At 40.7% G+C, this 21529-nt stretch overlaps 1 protein-coding gene across 1 annotated transcript in view; it reads right to left on the bottom strand.

Annotated features, from left to right (window-relative positions):
* TENT4A (terminal nucleotidyltransferase 4A) overlaps positions 1–21529 on the bottom strand; it is a gene marked incomplete at its 5' end in the record, with an annotated part of 219594 nt that overhangs the window by 122416 nt on the left and 75649 nt on the right. The window contains 3 exons of the mRNA XM_089654514.1: positions 7302–7430; positions 11589–11696; positions 17720–17840. Coding sequence (XP_089510640.1) covers positions 7302–7430; positions 11589–11696; positions 17720–17840 — 358 coding nt within the window. The remainder of the gene's footprint in view (positions 1–7301; positions 7431–11588; positions 11697–17719; positions 17841–21529) is intronic.

Raw genomic sequence — 21529 nt, 5'->3', positions numbered from 1 at the left:
TTCTTATGGATCTGCTCCAAGTCCAATATTTCTTTTAAAAGCCCACTGACCCTCTCTCTTCTTTCTTTTTTCTTCCTTGCTCCTGCCGCTATCAAGATTCCTCTTATGAATACCTTGTGGCTTTCCCAGACTGTAGCTATCGATACTTCCTCCGTTTCGTTCTCCTTAAAGTATACCTTAATCTCTTTCTCGATTTTCTGAACTAAATCCTCATCCAGAAGAAGAACCTCATTTAACCTCCACCCTAATCCTCCCGTCCACCTTCTTCCCCATCCCATTTTCATTACGACCGGAGCATGATCCGAGAACGTCCTTGCCTCTATGTCAATTTTTACCAGATGATCTATAAGTTGATGGTCTATTAAGATGTAATCTAATCTCGAGTATATCTCATGTGCATTAGAGAAGAAGGTATAGTCTCTGTCTTTCATATGCATTATTCTCCAGGTGTCCACTAGTTGGTATTCATGCATCACTTTTTTCAAAGCTCTCAGAGACCTACCCCCCTCTCTTTGCACGGAAGAGGTATTATCCTTTTGTGAGTCCATACAGAAATTTAGGTCTCCAGCTACTATCAAGCGCCCTTTTTTAAATTCCATTAATTTTTTCAACAGACCCTTCATATACATCTCCGGGTTTTTATTAGGGCAATATATATTGGCTAAAGTACAGTCAATCCACTAAAGTCTACCTTTTAAGAATAAAAACCTCCCCTCCGGGTCAGTTCTTCTATCCTCCAGCTCAAATCTCATATTCTTTGCCAAGCCTATTGCAACCCCTTTTGCTCTTTTAATTGGAGAATCTGCATAGTACCATGTTGGGTAGTGTTTGGATTTCAATTTCACGTTTGCCTCTATCTCAAGGTGCGTCTCCTGTAAAAATACCACTGACGTAGCCCTATGATGTAACTCATTAAACATCCTAAATCTCTTCCCTTGACAACTCAGCCCGTTCACATTATAGGTTATAAACTGTATTTCTTCCATCATTCCCAATTAACTCCAACTCTCTTCCAGATTGCCTCTTCCGCTTTATCCCTTCTGTCATGCAGAGTATTGACCTAATACCTCCTCCCCTGCCTCCCTCCCACCCAACTCCCGTCCCCTCCCCCCTCCCTCCCACTCTCCCCCCCCCTAGGGGCAGAGAGAGGAAGAAAAAAAACAAAAAAAAACAAACAAAAAAAAACCAACCCTCTCTCCCCTCCACTCCCCCCTCCGCCTTACCTCCCCCCCTCCACCAGTCTCCACTCATCCCCTCTCCTTAGTCCAATTCCCCCATGTTCTTCTTTCCATTCATTAATTTCAATTCTCTGCATTTCCAGTCTATCACAAAAGTTTCTCAAGTCCTCTGGGAACCTCAAATGGGCTGTTCCATTTTTCCATCCTATTAAACACTCCGGTACCCCCCATCTATATTGCACCTTCTGTTTTCTCATCTGCTCCAGCAAAGGCCTCAGAGCTCTCCTCCTCCAGAGAGTCTCCGATGACAAATCTGCATATATTTGAATGTCCATTTCTCTGTATTTTATTACTGGTTTTCCTTTAGTTTTCCTCTAAATTCTTTCCCTTTGCTGCAGATCCATAAATTTAACCAGTATGTCTCTCGGCCTATTCTTCTCATGGTTCCCCTGGATTTTCCCATTTCTGGAGATTCCTTCTATATTGATCCTTTCCATATCAGAGTTTCCCATTATATAGTTCAGTAGTTTGCCAACCACCTCTTCCATTAGTTCTCCTTTTAGGCTTTCCGGTACCCCTCTTATCCTTATATTTCTCCTTTCTCTATTCTCTTGGATTTCCGCCTTATACCGCAATTTTTCCTGAACTTTTTCCATTTTGATTATCTTGTTTTCTAGTTTGGATATGATCTGGGTCTGATTTTTAACTTTCTGCTCCGTTTCCTCCACTCTTAACAGCTGGCCCAGATCACTCCGAATTTTTACCATTTCTTGCTTTATTGTTCTCTCCAGTTCTTTAAACATTTCTGTCATCTCTTTTTTATTTGGGATTTGTAGGTCTTTTTCTGTCTCTGATATTTGTTGATTACTACTGTCCAAATCCATTACTTGTTTGGGGCTACTTTGAATACTTAATTCTAAATCTCCTTTGTCATTTCTGCTCTGGGGTCTTTCCGGGGTCCCGTTTCCTAGGGATATGTACCTTTTAATTGTACCCGTTTGGATCCCTTTAGGCCCAATTCCTTTTACACTTTTGTTCTTCATTGCTCCTGGACCTTTTATTATTTGCTCATGAATTCATGTTTCACAAAAAAAAAAAAAAAAAAAAAATCTATGCGATTACCCAGGAAATCCCAGGCCTGTCTGTTAACTTTCTGTGTATTTCTTTGCCAGCACCATATATTCTTTTCTTCTTTATATTCTCTGGGGGTCCCCTCTGTTCTCTCATGCTCTCCTTTCCTTCAGCTTAACACTATTCCTCCCATATCACAGTTTTTTATCATCACAGTTTTTTTTTTATTTTGAGGACACAGCCGGAGTCACTCACCCTCCCTGCGCCTCTCATGGGATTTATCCAGAGCTCCTCCGATGAATTGGCTCTCTTGCTCGCAGGGGGACCCTCCAGGAGTTTCCAGGGCTTTCCCCCCCTTCCTTGTTTGGAAGGGAGTCCTTCTCCGTTCACCCCCACAGGGCTCCAACCATGGCTTTCCGTCTCCAGCTTGTCGGCCGGCCGGCTTCCTCTCCTCCCAGGGATGCACTGCGGTCGGTCACATGTCCCGGCCGCACCTCCCTGTTTCCCGGCAACCACAGTCAGCTTCCCCGCCGCTCTCTGCTGGTCTCCGTTACCCCGCTCTTCCTCCCGCGGGCCGCCACTCGGTCGAAGGAGCCCACCAGACCAAGGTAGGTCTCTGGTTTCTAGGGCACCATACCTTCAGGAGGATTTTTGAGACAACAGGGGATCGGTCGGAGGGGATCCAGGCGGGAGCTCCTACCGCGAGCTCTCCACCGCCGCCAGTTAGGCTCCGCCCCTCTACCCTGCCTATGGATATTAAGAATGTATGCAGTGTGTCTCCTTTGCACGGGGCATGCACAGTTTTAAACAATGTCATGTTTGGCATCTATTTACTCACAATACCAGCTTTTATATTTTACCAAGCAATTGGCCAATATATACACCCATGGCATGTGTGAGCAATATATAAATTAAGTGACAACTTTGTGTAAAATAAAAAAAAAAATTCTGTCATTCTCCAAAAACTTGTGGAAAAAAAGATAAATCTTCCATGGATGCAACATGCCTCTCAGCAGATAGCTTAGGGCACGGGTGTCAAGCTCTCGGCCTTCCAGCTATTGCCAAACTACAAGACCCATGGGGCATTGCAAGATTGACAGTTACAAGTATGACTCCTAAAGGCATAGGCATTATGGGACTTGTAGTTTCGTACCAGCTGGAGGGCCGCCAGTTTGACACCCCTGGCTTAGGGTGTCTTAAAAGGGGTTATTTGGAAGTGTTTGTACTGCCCTGGTATTTTAGCACCTCAAGAAATGTGAAAGCTGTAAACTCCAGTATCTATACCATAGTTTGTAGATGCTATAACTTTCACATAAACCAAATTAATGTGCAGTTATTGGGATTTTTTTTTTTTTACCAAAGACATGTAGCAAAATACATTTGCCTAAATGTATGATGAAATTTGAGTTTTTTCAGATATTTATGACAGAAATGAGAAAATATTTGTCTAAATTTTTGGTCTTTGTTTATAGAGAACAAAAAAACCACCACACCACAAAAACACCATAACACCAAACACAACATCAAAAAAAACAAGGTGATCAAATACCACTAAAAGAAAGCTCTATTTGTGTGATAAAATAAACATAAATTTCATTTATGTACAGTATTGCATGACTGTGCAATTGTCAGTTAAACTAGCACAGCGCCATATAGCAAAAAATGGCGTAAAATCCAATATCTATACCATTTTCAGATGCTGTAACTTTCACACAAACCAGTATACACCTATTGGGATTTTTTTTTACCAAAGACATAGCAAAACACATTTTGGACTAAATTTGACGAAAGAGTTTATTTTTTATAGTTTTTTTTTTTTTATAACAAATGAGAAATTTTATTTCAAAATTTTCAGTCCTTGTTTATAGGGGGGAAAAAAACACCCCAGGAGGTGATCAAATACCATCAAAAGAAAGCTCCATTTGTGTGGGAAAAAAAAAAAAAAAAAGGGACAAAACTTAATTTATGTACTGCACAATTGTCAGTTAAACTAGCGCATCGCTGTATAGCAAAAATGGTATAAATTACAGTATCAATACCATAGTTTGTAGACGCTATAAAACTTTCACACAAAGCAATATACACTTATTGGGATTTTTTCACCAGACATGTAGCAGAATACATTTTGGCCTACATTTATTACAGAGTTTACTATATATTTTTGTATAACCGAAAGTAAAAAATTGTTTTCAAAATTTTTTCGGGCTTTTTGTTTATAGCACAAAAAATTAAAAACACAGGAGGTGATCAAATGGCACCAAAAGAAAGCAATTTGTAGAACAAAAAAAAAAATTTAATTTGGTTAGGTACAGTGTTGCAAGACCACACAATTACCAGTTGAAATAGCTAAATGGTTAGCACTTCCGCCTTGCAGTACTAGGGTCGTTGGTTCAAATCCCAACCACGGCACCACCTGCCTGGAGTTTGCATGTTCTTCCTGTGCCTGCCTGGGTTTCCTCCAGGGACTCCAGTTTCCTCCAACACTCCAAAGACATGCTGGTAGGTCAATTGGCTCCTGTCTAAATTGGCCCTAGTATGTGTATGTATGAATGTGAGTTAGGGACCTTAGATTGTACGCCCCTTGAGGGTTAGGGACTGATGCGAATGTACAATATATATGTAAAGCTCTGCGTAAAATTGACGGCGCTATATAAATACCTGAAATAAATAGCGCAGCACCGTAATGCAAAAAATGGCCTGGACAGGAAGGGGGGTAAATCCTCTGGAGGGCAAGTAGATTCAGGGACAGAAGTCTTAAGGGATGGTTTTAAGTTAAACAGTGCTAGTATTAGCAATTTTTTGAATGAAAAAAAAAAAAAAAAAAAAACCTGGCAGCTCAGTGACCTGGGCAAAGTGCTCCAGGCTCACCGCCGCCTCTTCTCTGATCACTGTTTCATCACCATCTTGTATCAGTCAACCCATCAATTTCTTTGGGGAGGCTGAAATAGGGCAAGGCTTATCATCCCCAAATTGATTGGGGTTCAAGCAGTGTCTCATGGCTCCAGGTGTCATCCAGAGCAGTTGTGAGTAAATTACAGAACACAGGTACTTTCAGGTGCATCTTTCCACATACATGCAGGTTATCTGAAATCCCAGATTATCCCCAGTCAATAAGGGCAGGTATGGGCATGGCCCAGCAGATGCTTGGTTAACAAATACACATGAAGGGTCTTGATCCAGGCAGAGCTGAGCACAGAAATCCCTCCTGATTATTAAACTAAACTGATGCAGGTTTGGCAAGGACTGCCAGTTGAGTCTTTGAGCAGTGTTCATCTTCCTGTATACAAATGGAGAAACAGAAAAAGGGCGCACCGACCTAGTGAATTATCGTTTAAAATAATGTATTAAAGAAAAATAGGTATCATACTCACAATGGACATAACACAGGCATGTCAAACTGAACAAGATGTATGATCCAAACATCTGAGTCCATACGATGGAACCCTGGATGACCATCTGGCTAACGCGTTTCGAGGACACAACCTCTTCCTCAGAGCCGAAGAGGTTGTGTCCTCGAAATGCGTTAGACAGTTGGTCATCCAGGGTTCCATCGTATGGATTCAGATGTTTGGATCATACATCTTGTTCAGTTTGACATGCCTGTGTTATGTCCATTGTGAGTATGATATCTATTTTTGTTTCTTTAATAAATTATTTTAAACGATAATGCACTAGATCCGTGCGCCCTTTTTCTGTTTCTCCATTTGTATCCAGTGTATTCGGACCACCCCGGTCTGTTGAGGGCAGCAAGCAGTGCATATTCCAGAAAATTCCAGAACATTCCTACTGGGTCTACTGAGTCCTTTCCTAGCGCAGGAGTAAAGTGTTTGTTGTGTTGGATTCATCTCCCTGTAGTAGCATAAGTCATAGAATGGATATCCACTAACCCAAATATATAAAATTTGAGAAAAAAAAAAATATTCAATTTTTTTTTTTTTACCCAATGCTCTCGATGCTGCTGTACCATCTGCTTCTTTGGATTTGGGGAACTGTAGAATTACTAGCTGTTCTCCTGGCACAACTTGGTACTTTGGATCCAGCCACCTCTAGGGTGAGCCTTACAAAGATCTGAACTCCGCAACGAGGAGATGTGCTCTGGAGATTAGCACTAATCTAGCGGATGGACCTTTTCACACCATAGACTGATAGCTTCACATTGCACTCCAGATGTCGTCCCTGTCTCCGAAATCTAGCACAGAGCATTCCTTTGATCTCAGTTAATAAAGAGGAAGACAGACAATATAGTGTACATCCTTTTTGTCAAGCAAGTAGTCTTTCTGGATCTAGGCAAATGCACTGCCTGCAGTCATGTGTTTCAATTACCAACCACTGCACCTTCAGCAACATCCAACTGGATGTTGTGTTGGAGGAATTCAGGAAGGGTATGCAGGTTGAATCATCTCACACATGTTAACTTGACAGACATCTAAAGAATCTTGCATGCCAGTCCTTTTTCAGCATCTCAGTCATCTGCACTCATGCTACGGACCATCCTTTCTGGCTCACTTTTTTAGCATCCAAACATACTGTATGTGCCTCATCCTGTTCAACATCAGCAGCCTCTATTTCAGTCAATCCAGCTTTTTGTTTTATGCATCTCATTCTGTTTTTCAGCATTAGAAGCCCTAGACCTCATGAACAAGGGCAGTGACAGGCTGAAAATATTCTGGGTGTTAAATTTTGGTTGGTTTTTTTCATGCTTGTGGAGTCACATGAATGTATAACCTACCACACAAGTGAAAAGCTTCTGAAAGACTTCCAGGTTTGGGAAATACAATGTACGCGCATATATGGTAGTATAGGCCGTGGGTGGTAACATATCACTGTGCTGGCCAGCGCACGATCGGCAACATCTACAATGACTTGACCTATTCTGTTTAGTATCCCTTGCTTTATACTCTGTTCTTCACTCCTTTTTTTCACTGTCTGCCTGTATCCTCAATGCCAGCCCCTTGCTTACAGCTCCAGCCTGTACACTCACAGGCACACATCTGCTAACTAGAACAGTAAGAAAGGGAAAAAAAAAAAAAAAAACACACACACACCACTTACCTGTAAGAAGCTAATTGCCATTAAAATTAAGCTATAAGAACCTATTCCACCAGTAAAAACATCATTTAGATCTCTTTGAAGTATAAACTGCTTCAATACTAAAATCATATACGGTAGCAATGGATATTCCTATAAAAAAAAAAAACACAATAAAAGAATGTTAGGGAGAAACAAGTATACTGAAATGCACTGCCCCCACTTCTAAAATCTAAATAGAATATTTCATTCAGAAGTCTAAATGGCTTTTTAAAAAAAAAACAAAAAAAAACAAAAACGTATTAGTAAACTACCAATACACTGGTAATAAATTTGACTGTTAAATATTTTTCTTGGATACATTAAAAACAAAACTTTACCAAAAAAAGTGAAGTTCTGCTTTTCTGCCTCCTTCCCCCTTTTTCTACTTTTGGCACGTTCTATTTTTTGGGGGAGCAGGCATCTGGTTTTAACAGCTATCGGCTCCCACTCCCATCGCCCCTTCCCTCCCTGTCCGCAGCCACTTGGGGCATGTCACAGGTCCCAGAAGGTTGCGGGGCCAATCACAATGTGCAGCGCATCTCACGCATGCATAGTGGGAATCCGGCTGTGAAGCTGCAAGGAGTAACAACTGGTCTCCCACACTAAAGATGCCGGCGCTGGGGACCCAAAGACTAGTAAAGAACTAGCTCAGGTGAAGATGCCGCTGGATCCCCAAACAGGCAATTTTTTTTTTTTTTTTTTTTTAATTAAAAATTACCACCTACAGTATTTGCAGCTGCTGATTTGTTTCAGACTTCGGAACTGCTTTAAGGAACACAGGATGAATTATTCAGGTACACTGGATAATGTTGCTACCTTTAGGAGATTAGACACTGTCAAAACAAGGCCAAGGAGGACAGTCCAGTATTATCACTCCCAGCAAACAAGTTTTTTTTTTGCCCAATCAGAGTGCGTGCAGGTGATACTACTGTAGGTGGAGCATACCCATTTGTCACAAAGTACCCTTGTGTTGCACGCTGCCTCAATAAGGAAGGAGGTCAGGGCGAATGACTGTCACTCTGATTTCCATTCTCACTAAGGGTAAGGATTCCACCTCAGTCCAATTTCACCAAAGAGGGGGGAAGCCACTTACGGCACCTGCAGGCAGATTGTCCTAAGTTAGAGTGGAAACATGAAGCCCTCCAGATCCAATACATCCGAGGGCTCATAAGAGGCTTTAGAAATAGAGATAGAAACTGGCAGCTCAAACTATGGTTTGCAGTTGTCACAAAATATTCCTGTCACATTTCAATTTGAGAATTCAGCCAAAAAACATGCTCAGCACGGATTGCTCAGTGGGTTTTTCAGCACCTGCATGATGATCAGTCCTTAGTCTTGTGCTACATATTGGCAATATTAACCAAACACAAGCATTAACAAGAGCACAAGTGAGCTTTGCCACACCCTTCTTCCCCTAATGTGGTACACTCAAAACCTGGAGTGGGTAGAGTCCAGGCCTATAAATTACTGGGCAGTGGCTGGACAAGGTGGAGAACAAGCATTGGTGCAAGTTGTGGATTTTGACCCCTGTCAATGAGGGTGTTGTGCTATATCCCCAATGAGGCAAATTTAAAGTGTTGGTACCAAGTTGAAAAAGTGAGCTGCAGCTCTGAGTACACACAAGGAGAAATATGGCTTGAAGTGATGAACCACCCTTTACAGTGGGTAAGCTCCTACTCAAAGCCTAGGGAAAATAATTTCCCAGAAAACCCAAAAAGGAAAAAATTATTGTCCGAACACAACCTATTTGCCCTAGTGACACAAAGAAACACAATCTCGGGGGGATCAGGAAGGAATTTTTTTCCCAGCAGGAGCAAATTGGATCATGCTTTGCTGGGTTTTTTTTTTTAACTTTGGATCAACTGTGGATATAGGATTATAACTTAATTTTTTTGTTATGGTTGAACTGGATGGACTTGTCTTTTTTCAGCTAGACTATATATATATATATATATACATACATACACACACACATACATACACATACATATATATATATATACACACACACATATACACACACACACACATACATACACACATATATACGGGGCAGCACAGTGGCTAAATGGTTAGTACTTCCGCCTGGCAGTACTAGGGTCGTTGGTTTGAATCTCAGCCACAGCACCACCTGCCTGAAGTTTGCATGTTCTCCCTGCGTGGGTTTCCTCCGGGTACGCCGGTTTCCTCGCACACCCCAAAGACATGCTGGTAGATGAATTGGATCCTGTCTAAATTGGCCCTAGTATGTGTATGTATGAATGTGAGTTAGGGACCTTAGATTGTATGCCCCTTGAGGGTTAGGGACTGATGTGAATGTACAATATATATGTAAAGTGCTGCGCAAATTGACAGCACTATACAAGTACCTGAAATAAATTTTATATATACACACACTATATATATATATATATATATATATATATATATATATATATATATATATATATATATATATAAAAATAACATACATACACACACACACACACACACATTACAGGTGAAACTCAAAAAATTAGAATATCGTGCAAAAGTTAATTTATTTCAGTAATGCAACTTAAAAGGTGAAACTAATATGAGATAGACTCATTACATGCAAAGCAAGATAGTTCAAGCCGTGATTTGTCATAATTGTGATGATTATGGCTTACAGTTTATGAAAACCCCAAATCCACAATCTCAGAAAATTAGAATATTACATGCAATCAATAAAACAAGGATTGTACATAGAACAATATCAGACCTCTGAAAAGTAGAAGCATGCATATGTACTCAGTACTTGGTTTGGGCCCCTTTTGCAGCAATTACTGCCACAATGCGGCGTGGCATGGAAGCTTTCAGCCTGTGGCACTGCTGAGGTGTTATGGAAGACCAGGATGCTTCAATAGTGGCCTTCAGCTCTTCTGCATTGTTCAGTCTACATATACACACACATATACAAACTTGTGTTTGGTACATACTGACATCAGCGCCAGGTGATGACATCACTGGCACATGTGTAGTACTTTCTGCATTCATGGAACAAGTGTGCTGTGAATGCATATAGCACAGTGCCACAATGTGTGCATGCACTGAATATATACCTATAAGGAAGGCCAGGCAAATATGGAAGTGCTGGGAGTGGTGGCAGTGCAACAGTGGATGGCTCAGATGAAGGGTAAATCTGTCATAATGTGCTAGTATGTGCTACCTCCCGTACCACTATCACCTCCCTCCTAGATTGTAAGCTCCAAGCAGCAGGGCCCTCAAACCCCTCGTGTATCGCACTGTATTGTTATTGTACAGTCTCATATATTGTCTCCCATTGTAATGTACAGCGCTGAGCGAACTATTAGCGCTATATACTGTATAATAAGAATAATATGAGGTAGATACTAGCACATTATGGCATTTACCTGCAGAGGACAATTTTACATTTTTTTTGTTTTTTTTTTTAAACATTACCACTGCTTTAACACAACAGACTTTGAAAGGTGTTGTTTATTGAGGGGTAATGCACATTAGCTACAGACTGATCAATGGTCCATCTCAGTGCTGGAATGGTTACTAGTGAATAAGTGCTTGCTGGAGGCAGAATACACTGGAAAGGCTAAACCAGTATCCCCTCTTCCAACACCGGTAGTGAAACTGCTTTTGTAGGGAAAGACAACAGACTGCTTCTGAATCAAGCGTCACTCTAAAGACTGAACCTCCAGATTGTATGTTATCTCATTGAGCAATGTTCGTGGGGAAGATAGGGGCAATTTCACAAGAAGGGTGTGTGGTGGGAGTGTGGTTACAAAACTATGGATTTCTGAAAGGGCATCTGGAGAACGTCAATGATTAACAATGAAAAATGTGTTTGGTGATGATCACTGGGCAAATACTAATGTGTGCACTGGAGGTGGAATCTTACTGGGAAAGCGTGTGCTGAAAAGTAGGATTTTACTGCTAGACCATGCTCCATTCAGCTATATTCAAGACTGCTGGCAGAATCTCATAATAACACAAGGTAAAATGTGGAATATACACAATTTTAATATGAAGCTTTGCAGGATGACTCCAGGAAGGCTGGTTTTTGTTTTAGACTGGAAACATACCTTTATCATGTACCAATGCACATGGCAATGTACCTGATCATTTGTAAAAAGATCACTTATGTGCATAATTGCCTGATGGGTTAAACACAAAGCATCAGGCAAAAATGTAAAAGTGTGATTTCAGCCTCAATGCAATAAAAGCAGAATAGTTTTATACAAGTAATTCCCCACAAAAAAGGCAGAAAATTACCTGTGTGCAATCCTTTATATACCGAGCTGTCTTCACGCCAGTTCGAACATTAAAACTGATGTCCACTTTTACCTCTGTCTCCTGATCAATAAGTTTAATTATTGGCACCTAAAACAAAATATTAGAGTTTTGCAAAAAGAAAATTTCCAGGCATTCATATTATTTCAGTCTCCGTATACATTAAACTCCAAAAATGGGGCTGTTGAGGGACTAAAATTAAAGCTGCCTGCAGACAAATGGCTACATGCACAGGTGTAATACCTAGAATGCTTACCATGTTACTAGAGAAGGATTTGTATGTTTTGTTCAATCTACTGCATTTTACAAACATTTGCTACAACAAACTGCCCAACTTTAAGCTAACAGAGGAACACACTTTAGCAGAATGTATGTAGGACATCCCATTATGCAGACCACTAAGAATTGTTGCACATAAAACTGGTTAAACCCACAGTTGTTTTTTTAACCCCACTGATATATATTATTATACAGTATTTATATAGCGCCAACAGTTTGCTCAGCGCTGTACATTATAATGGGAGACAGTACACGAGACAGCACAGTAACAATACACGAGGGATTTGAGGGCCCTGCTCCTTGGAGCTTACAATCTAGGAGGGAGGGGATAGTGGTACAGGAGGAAATAGCTGTGGGGGATGGAGTGGTAGGAAGAATGGAGGAGATCAGCAATTAGGTCAGGGCGGGGTAGGCTTCCCTAAAGACATGGGTTTTCAGGGGGCGCCTAAAGGTGAGGAGAGTGACAGTCTGATGGATTGGGGTAGTGCGTTCCATAGGATGGGGGGGAAGTCCAGGAGACAGGCATGAGAGGAGACCAGGGAACTAGAGAGTAGGTGGTCTTGTGAAGAGCAGAGAGTACGTTTTGGGTGGTAAATGGATATCAGGTCAGTGATGTAGTTTGGGGCAGTGTTATGAACAGCTTTGTACGTCAATGTTAGTAATTTGAATTTTATGTGTTGGGAAATTGGAAGCCAGTGGAGGGATTGGCGGGGGGGCGGATACAGAGCGGTTAGTAAGGCACATGAGTCTGGCCACAGGATTCAGGATAGACTGAAGCGGGGATAGCCTGTGATGAGGTAGGCCGGTGAGGAGGGACTTACAGTAGTCAAGTCATGATATAATAAGGGAGTGAATGAGTTGCTTTGTAGTTTCTGGGGTTCGGAACGGACATATTTTGGAGATGTTGCGGAGGTGGAGTCTACATGTATTTGTCAGCGATTGGACCTGGAGCTGGAAAGATAGACTGGAGTCTAGAATGACACCTAGTACTCTGGCTTGCAGGGTGGGGACTGATGGTGGCATTGTTGGTCGTGATGGAGAAGTCGGGGGGGGGGCGCGGGCTGGGGGGGGAACTAGGAGCTCGGTTTTAGAAAGGTTTAATTTGAGAAAGTGGAGTGACATCCAAGCTATGTCATTCAGAAGGCTATATAAAAGAATTAAGAGGCTGGATGAATGTTTCAGTGTAGCCTAACACTTTACAATTTGTTGAAATGGTCTATATATCACGCCAAATGAGGGGCAACTGAGCAAGAAAGTGGGACAGAGGAATTTAGTTCCAAAAGAGGGACAGTCCCTCCAAAATCAGGGACAGTTGGGAGCTATGGCTACAATGCGTTGCCAAGGAGACCAGTTCTGCTTCCTGGTTTATCTTTAGTACTTCCTGCATCAATTCCCTGCTTATTGAACAGGAGTAACTTTATGGTCATCCAAGACGACTGGATAAAGGTTAGTGATTGAGCAGATGAAACTGGGAAGCAGGCAGAGCAAAGTTAGCTACCCCGAGTCATCTACTTCCAGCCATGGGCTTTCATTCCATGCACATGCCACTTATATGCCTCACAACGTATGCACTGATGATCCATACGGAGTGGGTGAACGCCATTTGAACCACAGTTGAAGGTTATGGAGGAGGCTGGAGCGGTTGCCATATGATTGTTCTTGTGCCCATTTTGACCACTCTATAATATGATTGTTAAATATATCTGGTAAGCCTCCCTTGAGCACAGAGTGGGGTTTTACACGGATAACGTTTGATCTAGCCATTGAAGATCTATAATTGCACTTTAGGATTTTTTTCTGTGTTTTTTGGCATTGGGACTTATAAGTTTTCACTTTGTTTTCTTATTTCTATCATTTTGATTTGCAAGTGTAGTCACTTTTGGTTTCACTTCGTTTAGTTAACCCCTTCACGCCTAAGGGTAAAAATCTTAATGCTTGAGCACAGTCTTGCAATTTTTGACATGGTTTGTAAAACTGTAAATATCACCAAAACTACCTTGTACATCCAGGTGGATTATACGTTTTTTTTTCAGGACAAATTGGGCTTTCATTTGGTGGTAAATGGTAATTGATATCTCTTTTATTATCAAAGGAAAACTGGCCCAAAATGGTAAAAAAAAAAAAAAAACTTTATAAATTTAGCGGTGTGTTTCTTGTTACTACCATAACCTACCAAAGAACAACCCAAAATACATTTTCCAGCACTTGACAAATGTAGCGATACCATATATGTGTATGTGATTTGTTGTTTGTACCCACAGTACAGCCCAGAAACAATAGTGCGCATTTTGTTTTTTACCTAAACACACGGACACTGATAGCGTGGCAGTACAGTGGCTAAATGGTTAGCACTTCCACGTGGCAGCACTAGTGTCGTTGGTTCGAATCCCAGCCACGGCACCACCTGCCTGGAGTTTGCATGTTCTCCCTGTGCCTGCGTGGATTTCCTCTGGGTACTCCGGTTTCTTCCCACACTCCAAAGACATGCTGGTAGGTGAATTGGCTCCTGTCTAAATTGGCCCTAGTATGTGTATGTATGAATGAATGTAAGTTAAGGACCTTAGATTGTACGCCCCTTGAGGGTTAGGGACTGATGTGAATGTATAATATATATGTAAAGCACTGCGTAAATTGACGGCGCTATACAAGTACTTGAAATAAATAGCAATTTAACAAAAAAAAAAAATCCTGACCTTTGACACTCACCAAAACACTAACCCTGGCACTGAATTAGATTAAATCTTTATTTAGGTATTTATTTTTTAATATTAAATATTTATTTATTTTTAAACAGTTTTTTTCCCCTCTATGTAAGGAGAGAGAGATACAATGCATCTCTCCTCCATTCATAAAGAACAAAAGAAAAACAAGGGGGAGTGGGCTGTACAGTGACTGATCACGGTGTTAGCCAATCAGAGGCTATCACAGCGATCATGTGACCTGGAATCGGGAGTCCCGGGTCCAGATAGCTAGAACAGGACCCTGGGCTCAGTGACAAAATTAAGCTTTTTTCCATGGCCTCATGGAAAAAAACGCAGTTCTGTGAGCTCAGTTTTATTTGATGTTGGCGTGAAGGGGTTATGGTATCAAGTTTTTTGCACTTTTAGAGCCACACCTACATTTGTAGGATCAAGAACATGTTACGTGTTCCCAAAGGTTAACTTATCCTTTAAGATTCCAAGGTGAGGCAGATGCACAAACAAGAAAGGGAACAATGTGAGTCACCAGCTAAACGAGGCCATTTAGCAATGAATGATCAGCCAGAGGTCTCAAAGAAAGGCTAAAAAACGAAGATTCTCCAGGCCAGTGTGAATTTTGACCAAAATAAAATCAAAATTTGACTCAGTCTTTTGATTACAATGCCATTTTAGTTTTTTTAGTCCTCTGAATTGTTTTCTTGGGTTGTATTTTTAGTCAACTAAAAAAACTCCAGTACATTTTAGTCAACTAAAATGTAATGGATTTCGTTAATTATAATGCATTTAAGCATTTCTCTAGAATTTCCAAACTCTTATACTCCGGGAGTAAAAATCTATCATTTATGGTATGGTATTAAAGTTTGAATAAGCACTACAGACACAGATTTGGATTTAGTTTTAGTTGTATTTCATGTGACTAAAATGGTGTTATTTTGTTGATTTAAAATATTTTCCTCAACTAAATTAACACTGCGCCAGACCAAAAGTTGCACCAGTTCAGCCTAGAGAACAGGACAGGATATGTACCTGTGGAGTATCGTCTAGTCTAAAATTTCTGTGCATCGCATGAAAGGAAGTAAGCCTTCCAAGTGCTATGATTGACCTTCTGAGAGGTCAGTTTCTTAGCCATTGTAGAAATAACAGTCAGATAATCTAATCTCCTAGGACTTGGATGTCAACAGCCAATCCATTAAAGCCAGCAACCATGAAGCAGGATGGTAAACCAGTCCTTGAGACAGCAGGCTAAGCTTACACTGGGGTGGAAAAGCTGTTGAGGTCACTAAATTACTTTTTCAAAAAGAGTACAGCAGCAGAAATGCTCAATACGTGCATGGACATGCTGCCCTAATAGCTGACTGCAAGGAAAGAGGCTGCCCAGCAGACTTCCTGTGCCCTGAACTGTGTGGCACACATGCAGTTGTGGAAATGTTATACTGGATGTGAAAAGTTATTGGACTGATGAATATACACTCAGCAGTCTTAATTCTTCCTGGCATAGATTCAATAAGGTGTTAGAAACATTCCTCAGATTTTGATCCATCTTCACGTGATACCATCACGCAGTTGCTGCAGATTCGTCAGCTGCACATGCATGATGTGAATCTTCCGTTCCACCACATACCAAAAGTGCTTTATTGGATTGAAATCTGGTGACTGTGGAGGCCATTGGAGTACAGTGAACTCATTGTCACATTCAAGGAATTTGTTTGAGATGATTTGAGCTTTGTGACATGGTGTATTATCCTGATGGAAGTAGCCAGAAGATAGGTACACTGTAGTCAAAGGGATGGACATGGTCCGCAAAAAATGCCGTGGCATCTAAATGATGATCAATTGGTACTAAAGAGCCCAAAGTGTGCCAAGAATATATCCCTCACACCATTACACCACCACCCTGAACTGTTGATACAAGGCAGGATGGATGCATGAATTCATGTTTATGCCAAATTCTGACTGTGCCATCTAAATGTCACAGCTGAAGTCAAGACTCAGACCAGACAACACATTTTTCCAATCTATTGTCCAATTTTGGTGAGCCTGTGCAAATTGTAGCCTCCATTTCCTGTCCTTAGCTGACAGGAGCGCACCTGGTATGGTCTTCTGCTGCTATAGCCCAACTGCTTCAAGGATCGATGTGTCGTTTGTTCAGAGATGGTATTCTGCATACCCTGGTTGTAACGAGTGGTTATTTCAGTTACTGTTGTCTTTATCATCTCGAACCAGTCTGCCCATTCTCCACTGACAGCTACAAGGCATTTTCGTCCACACAACTGCCACTCACTGGATATTCTCTTGGACCATGCTCTGTAAACCCTAGAGATCGTTGTGCATGAAAATCCCAGTAGATCAGCAGTTTTTGAAATACTCACACCAGCCCATCTGGCAACAACTATGACACCTTCAGTCACTTAAATCCCCCTTCTTCCCCATTCTGATGCTTAGTTTGAACTTGAGCAAATAGTCTTCATCACGTCTAGATGCCTAAATGCACTGAGTTGCTGCCATGTGATTGACTGAGTAGCAATTGAACAGGTGTAGCTAATAAAGAGGCTGGTGAGTGTACATGTTCTAAGTGGCCTCTAAACCACATTCATTGCACTTTATTATGCACCGTTGGTGAATTATTACACATGGTGTTCTGGCAGTATTCATGTATATGTGTGGCAAAGCTTTACAATATACTGTTTTCCTCACATTTATCACTTTAGATTATGTAGTGGGTTGTACTAATTAATTCACTTAGATATAGGGATTGTGTATTTAGGAGCACTGCATTAATTGATTGATTTGGTTGATCTATTGATCAAAGGCTGTGACTCTTATGAACAAAACATTATCTTTTGTACCCAAGGCCTATAATGTGATGAACAAATCTAATCATGACAATGGGGGACATCAGATAAAGGTTTCTAAAGGTTAACAAAAATAAACACACACCCCCCCCCAATTCCACATTATAGAATAGCTGTGATTAATACAATTGCCATCTGAACAATCACACTTGAAGCTAAAATAATACCTTTAATTTTTTTTGGGGAAAAAAATGATATATAAAATACATACACACAGATTACGCCAACACCCAACTCCAAAACATAGCTGTAAAGGTCCCAGGGATTGTATTTCCACACATACCGTTGCTTTATCCAGAACTTTGAGGGAATGAGGCTCTGCGATATTTTGTTTGCGTAGTGCTTGCTCCAGCAGTTGTAAAGGAGGGTGATCCCACTTTCCAAACACAACAAGATCTATATCACTGAAAATGATCAAAATAGTGGATGAAAGGACAACAAAAAGGTGGTTTCTTCTCTGGCATTAAAACTAATCTAACACTATTTTTTTCAATTGCTTCTTAGGTCACAATTACCATTTGTATGGATAATCTACTACAGACTTTCAAAGCTGGAATTAAGGTATAGGTCTGAGAAAACAAGTCACTACATCTCTGGAAAATCTTCAGTTCATCTTTGCAATACATGTACATTTCCCTAGGTTTATTCCCTTTAAAAACACTTCAAGTAGAGAAAAATACCCTATGATCCTGTTAGAAACCTAGTGAGCTTCCACCTTCCTGTTAGCTGACCACATTGCTGTACTGAAGTCCCATGCAGTGTGATCAACCCTGCCAAATTTCTTCCCTGCTTATTTTCTGTGAACAGCGTGGTGGTAATGCGTTCTGTAGTCTAGAAGGGTAGAACTTCAGAGCAGGGCTGACAACACAGCTTAGTATTTCAGTGCAGCAGAGGCAGCACTGCCAGCTGCTAACAGTACATTTGAAGCTCACCAAGTGTCTGGCAAGATCATTAGTTATCTTTGTCCTTTCATTGTTTTAAAGAGAAAATGTGTATGCATTCCAGTGCATGTATTTCAGAGATGTACTGTTTTCTTGTGCTCATACAAGAAGGCATGATGCCAGCTCTCTAGGGGATTACATTAAAAAACCATTTGAACACTTCAGAAAGGAAAACTAGGAATCAGACTTCCGGACTCTTTGCAACCACTTCCCATTTGTATGTATTCAGGGAAGATGCGGCTGTTTTAGGGTGAGCTTCAAAGTGCTGCCAATTGCAGAAGAGCAACAAACAGATAAGTGACCCCATAAATGTCAAGTGCAAAGCCTAATATGGCAGGACTAGCAGATATTATGATAAAGAAAACTGCATATTTAAAAAGTTTTAAATTTGCATTACTGAATTTAATGTTATAAAAAAAGTTAGTATTTTAAAGTGATTGTAAATGCATTTAAAAATTAAACATGTTCCTACTTGCCTTCTCTGTGCAGTGGTATTGCATAAAGTGGTCCCAAACCTCTTAGGTCAATGCTGACTCTCTCTGACGGTCTTTGGCACAAGACTACCTTGTCCTTGTGTAGAATGGCTCCTTAACAGAGAGCTGCTAGATCAGAGATATGTCTGATAGATGCAACCAAGGAAGCCACTTTGCAAGAGGATCTCTCTAATGGGCTTAAATGGTGGTTTCTGCAGGGCAGAAAACCAAATTGAGATCCCAGAGAAGCACAGAGTGCTGTAAAAGGAACCTGATCCAAGATAAACCTTGAATAAAAAGGTGTTTTTTTTGTTTTGTTTTTTTTTTTTTTTTAAAAAACAAATGCACATTTCTGCAGGTAAAAAACGTGCATGTATTATCGTACTTTTTTTCTTAAGGAGCCTTCAGGGCTTTGCACACACGATCAGCAAATTGCAGGTGCAAACTTAGACTCAGGATATCCATCTGCCCATACCTCAGCTGCAGATACAGGAACAGGTTACATGGTCAACCGTAAAAATGGATGGAACTTGTAACATGTCCTGAAGGTGAACCTGTCCCAGCCAATGTCAGTCCCATTTGTAGGAAGGCCAGATGTGAGGCACAGAGTAATCTCTAGAACTGAAGTGCCTCTGAGTTCAGAGTGCAGTTTTTTTTTCTCTGTAGAAAAACTTGCATGGGCTAGAAGTAGGCCCAATTATTCCAGACAAAAGGCTGGAGAGCAGATTTTTGGATGAACCAGTTTCCCTCCGTCACATAGTGTGTGTGTGTGTGTGTATATATACACACACACACACACACAATCTGGCCTCTCGCCAACTTTCACACAAATATACACTTAGATTTGATTTTTTTTTTTTTGTACCAATGATGTAGCAAAATAAATTGTGGCCTAAATTTATGATGAAATTTGAGTTTATTGGATATTTTTTTTATGACAAATTAGAAAAATGTTTTTCAAATTTTTCAGTCTGTTTATAGTGCAAAAAAAAAAAAACCCAGGAGGTAATCATATACCAAACAAAAGCTCTGTATTTGAAAAAGGACAAATATTGTTTAGGTATAGCTTTGCATGACTGTACAATTACCAGTTAAAATAGTGTAGAACAGAATAGCAAAGAATGGCCTGGTCAGAAAGGGGGCGGTAAATCTTCTGGAGGGCAACTGGTTAATAGAAACCCAGACGTATTTTGTCCTATGGATGTTTACAAATAGCAGGAAGGGGGGATGAATGCTTATGAAAGAGTTAATCTTGAAAACCTGTAACATGAATAGCCTGAGTTCAGGCAGAAGAGGCTAAAAGATCTTTGTGAATGCTCTAGAGCAGAGAAATAGGCAAAATGAGTGATGGTCTCCAACTGCAAGGGGTACAAAGCACCAATGAGGTGGATGAACAGGCATATGGGAACAGGCATCTTTGATATCTACAGATCCTAGTATTACCCTTGTCTCAGAGAGGCGATAACTGACATTTTGGATTCTAATGTGAAGTTATTGGTTTATGAAGTTTGGGTCCAAGATAGGACAAATACCCCCCTGTAACAAATGTAAGAGTAGAATCATTTTATCAGTAGTTGGGATGTGATCAGAAATTTGTAATTGTTGATCTAGTTTAATTCTGTGTTAGTAAAGATAAGTATTCACTCAGACATGGTCACCAATTAACATCTGAAAGGACAGAGCAAGCTTCTAATCTATAAGGGACACCTAGATGCCAATACAGATTTCTCACCTATGTAGCCAGAGTTTGCCATCTTCTTGAGCCTAAAAAAAAAGAATCCTAGCCATTTTCGCTACAAAAATCAGCAGCACACCGAGAAGGCTCCGAAAGGTCTGCCAGCTTTGAAATTGTAAATTGGCTGTTTTAAATGTTTTGAGACCCCCGCTCTAGAGGCAAGATTTTTTTTAAAAAAACATTTAAAACCTTTCCTTATGTAATTTCTGATCAATTCATCACATGCCTCACCAAACAGAACAAGCTCTGTGCCACAAAATCTGCTCATGTATGAAAATCAGAGCCATACTGGAATACAGAACTCTATTGACTGTTCATTGCCCTAGTCAAATTTGTCTGCCTAGTCTGATTTGGCAGGCAAGCTGCAGGAATAGCTGGTTGCAGAGCTGGACCTGCAGGTGTAAAGAGGCTTTAAGAGCATCCCAAACTTTGAATATTTAAATGAAGGAATATATTAAAATCGGAGCAGTGATGGTTAAGGCTTAGATGGCAGTGTCTACTACTGAACAGCTCACTTTTTAGTGAGCTTCCCCCCACCCCCTTAATTAATAGAGTTTGGCAAAGATTTTTAGATTTTTGAAGGGGTGAAAATCATTTGATGGACCTAATCATAGACCAGAACTTCTTCCAAGCCCAGAACGTTTCTGAATCCAAAACAGGTTTGAAAATCCATATTAAGAGAATCAGGCATGGTCAGACACAGGGCAGTCCTAAAACCGTATTTGTACATTGCTGTCATAACACTGATTTGCAATGAAAAGGCTACAAGTCAGGCCCAAGACCCTCATATGCAAGCATGAATCTAGTGTTGAGAGCATGAGCTCAGGAGCAGAAGAACCTGGATGTGACTATAACCAACATCAGGCCCAGATACCCTAATCAGCGAATAGGTTGCAGAGATTTCTTCTGAAGGCTGAGGATCCAACCTACCATTGTAAGACATT

This window comes from Staurois parvus, unplaced genomic scaffold (assembly GCF_062004578.1).
Source record: "Staurois parvus isolate SC_StPar_1 unplaced genomic scaffold, SC_StPar_1.0 ptg000772l, whole genome shotgun sequence".
Classification (NCBI taxonomy): Eukaryota; Metazoa; Chordata; class Amphibia; order Anura; family Ranidae; genus Staurois; species Staurois parvus.
This window is presented reverse-complemented; position numbering and strand designations above follow the sequence as displayed.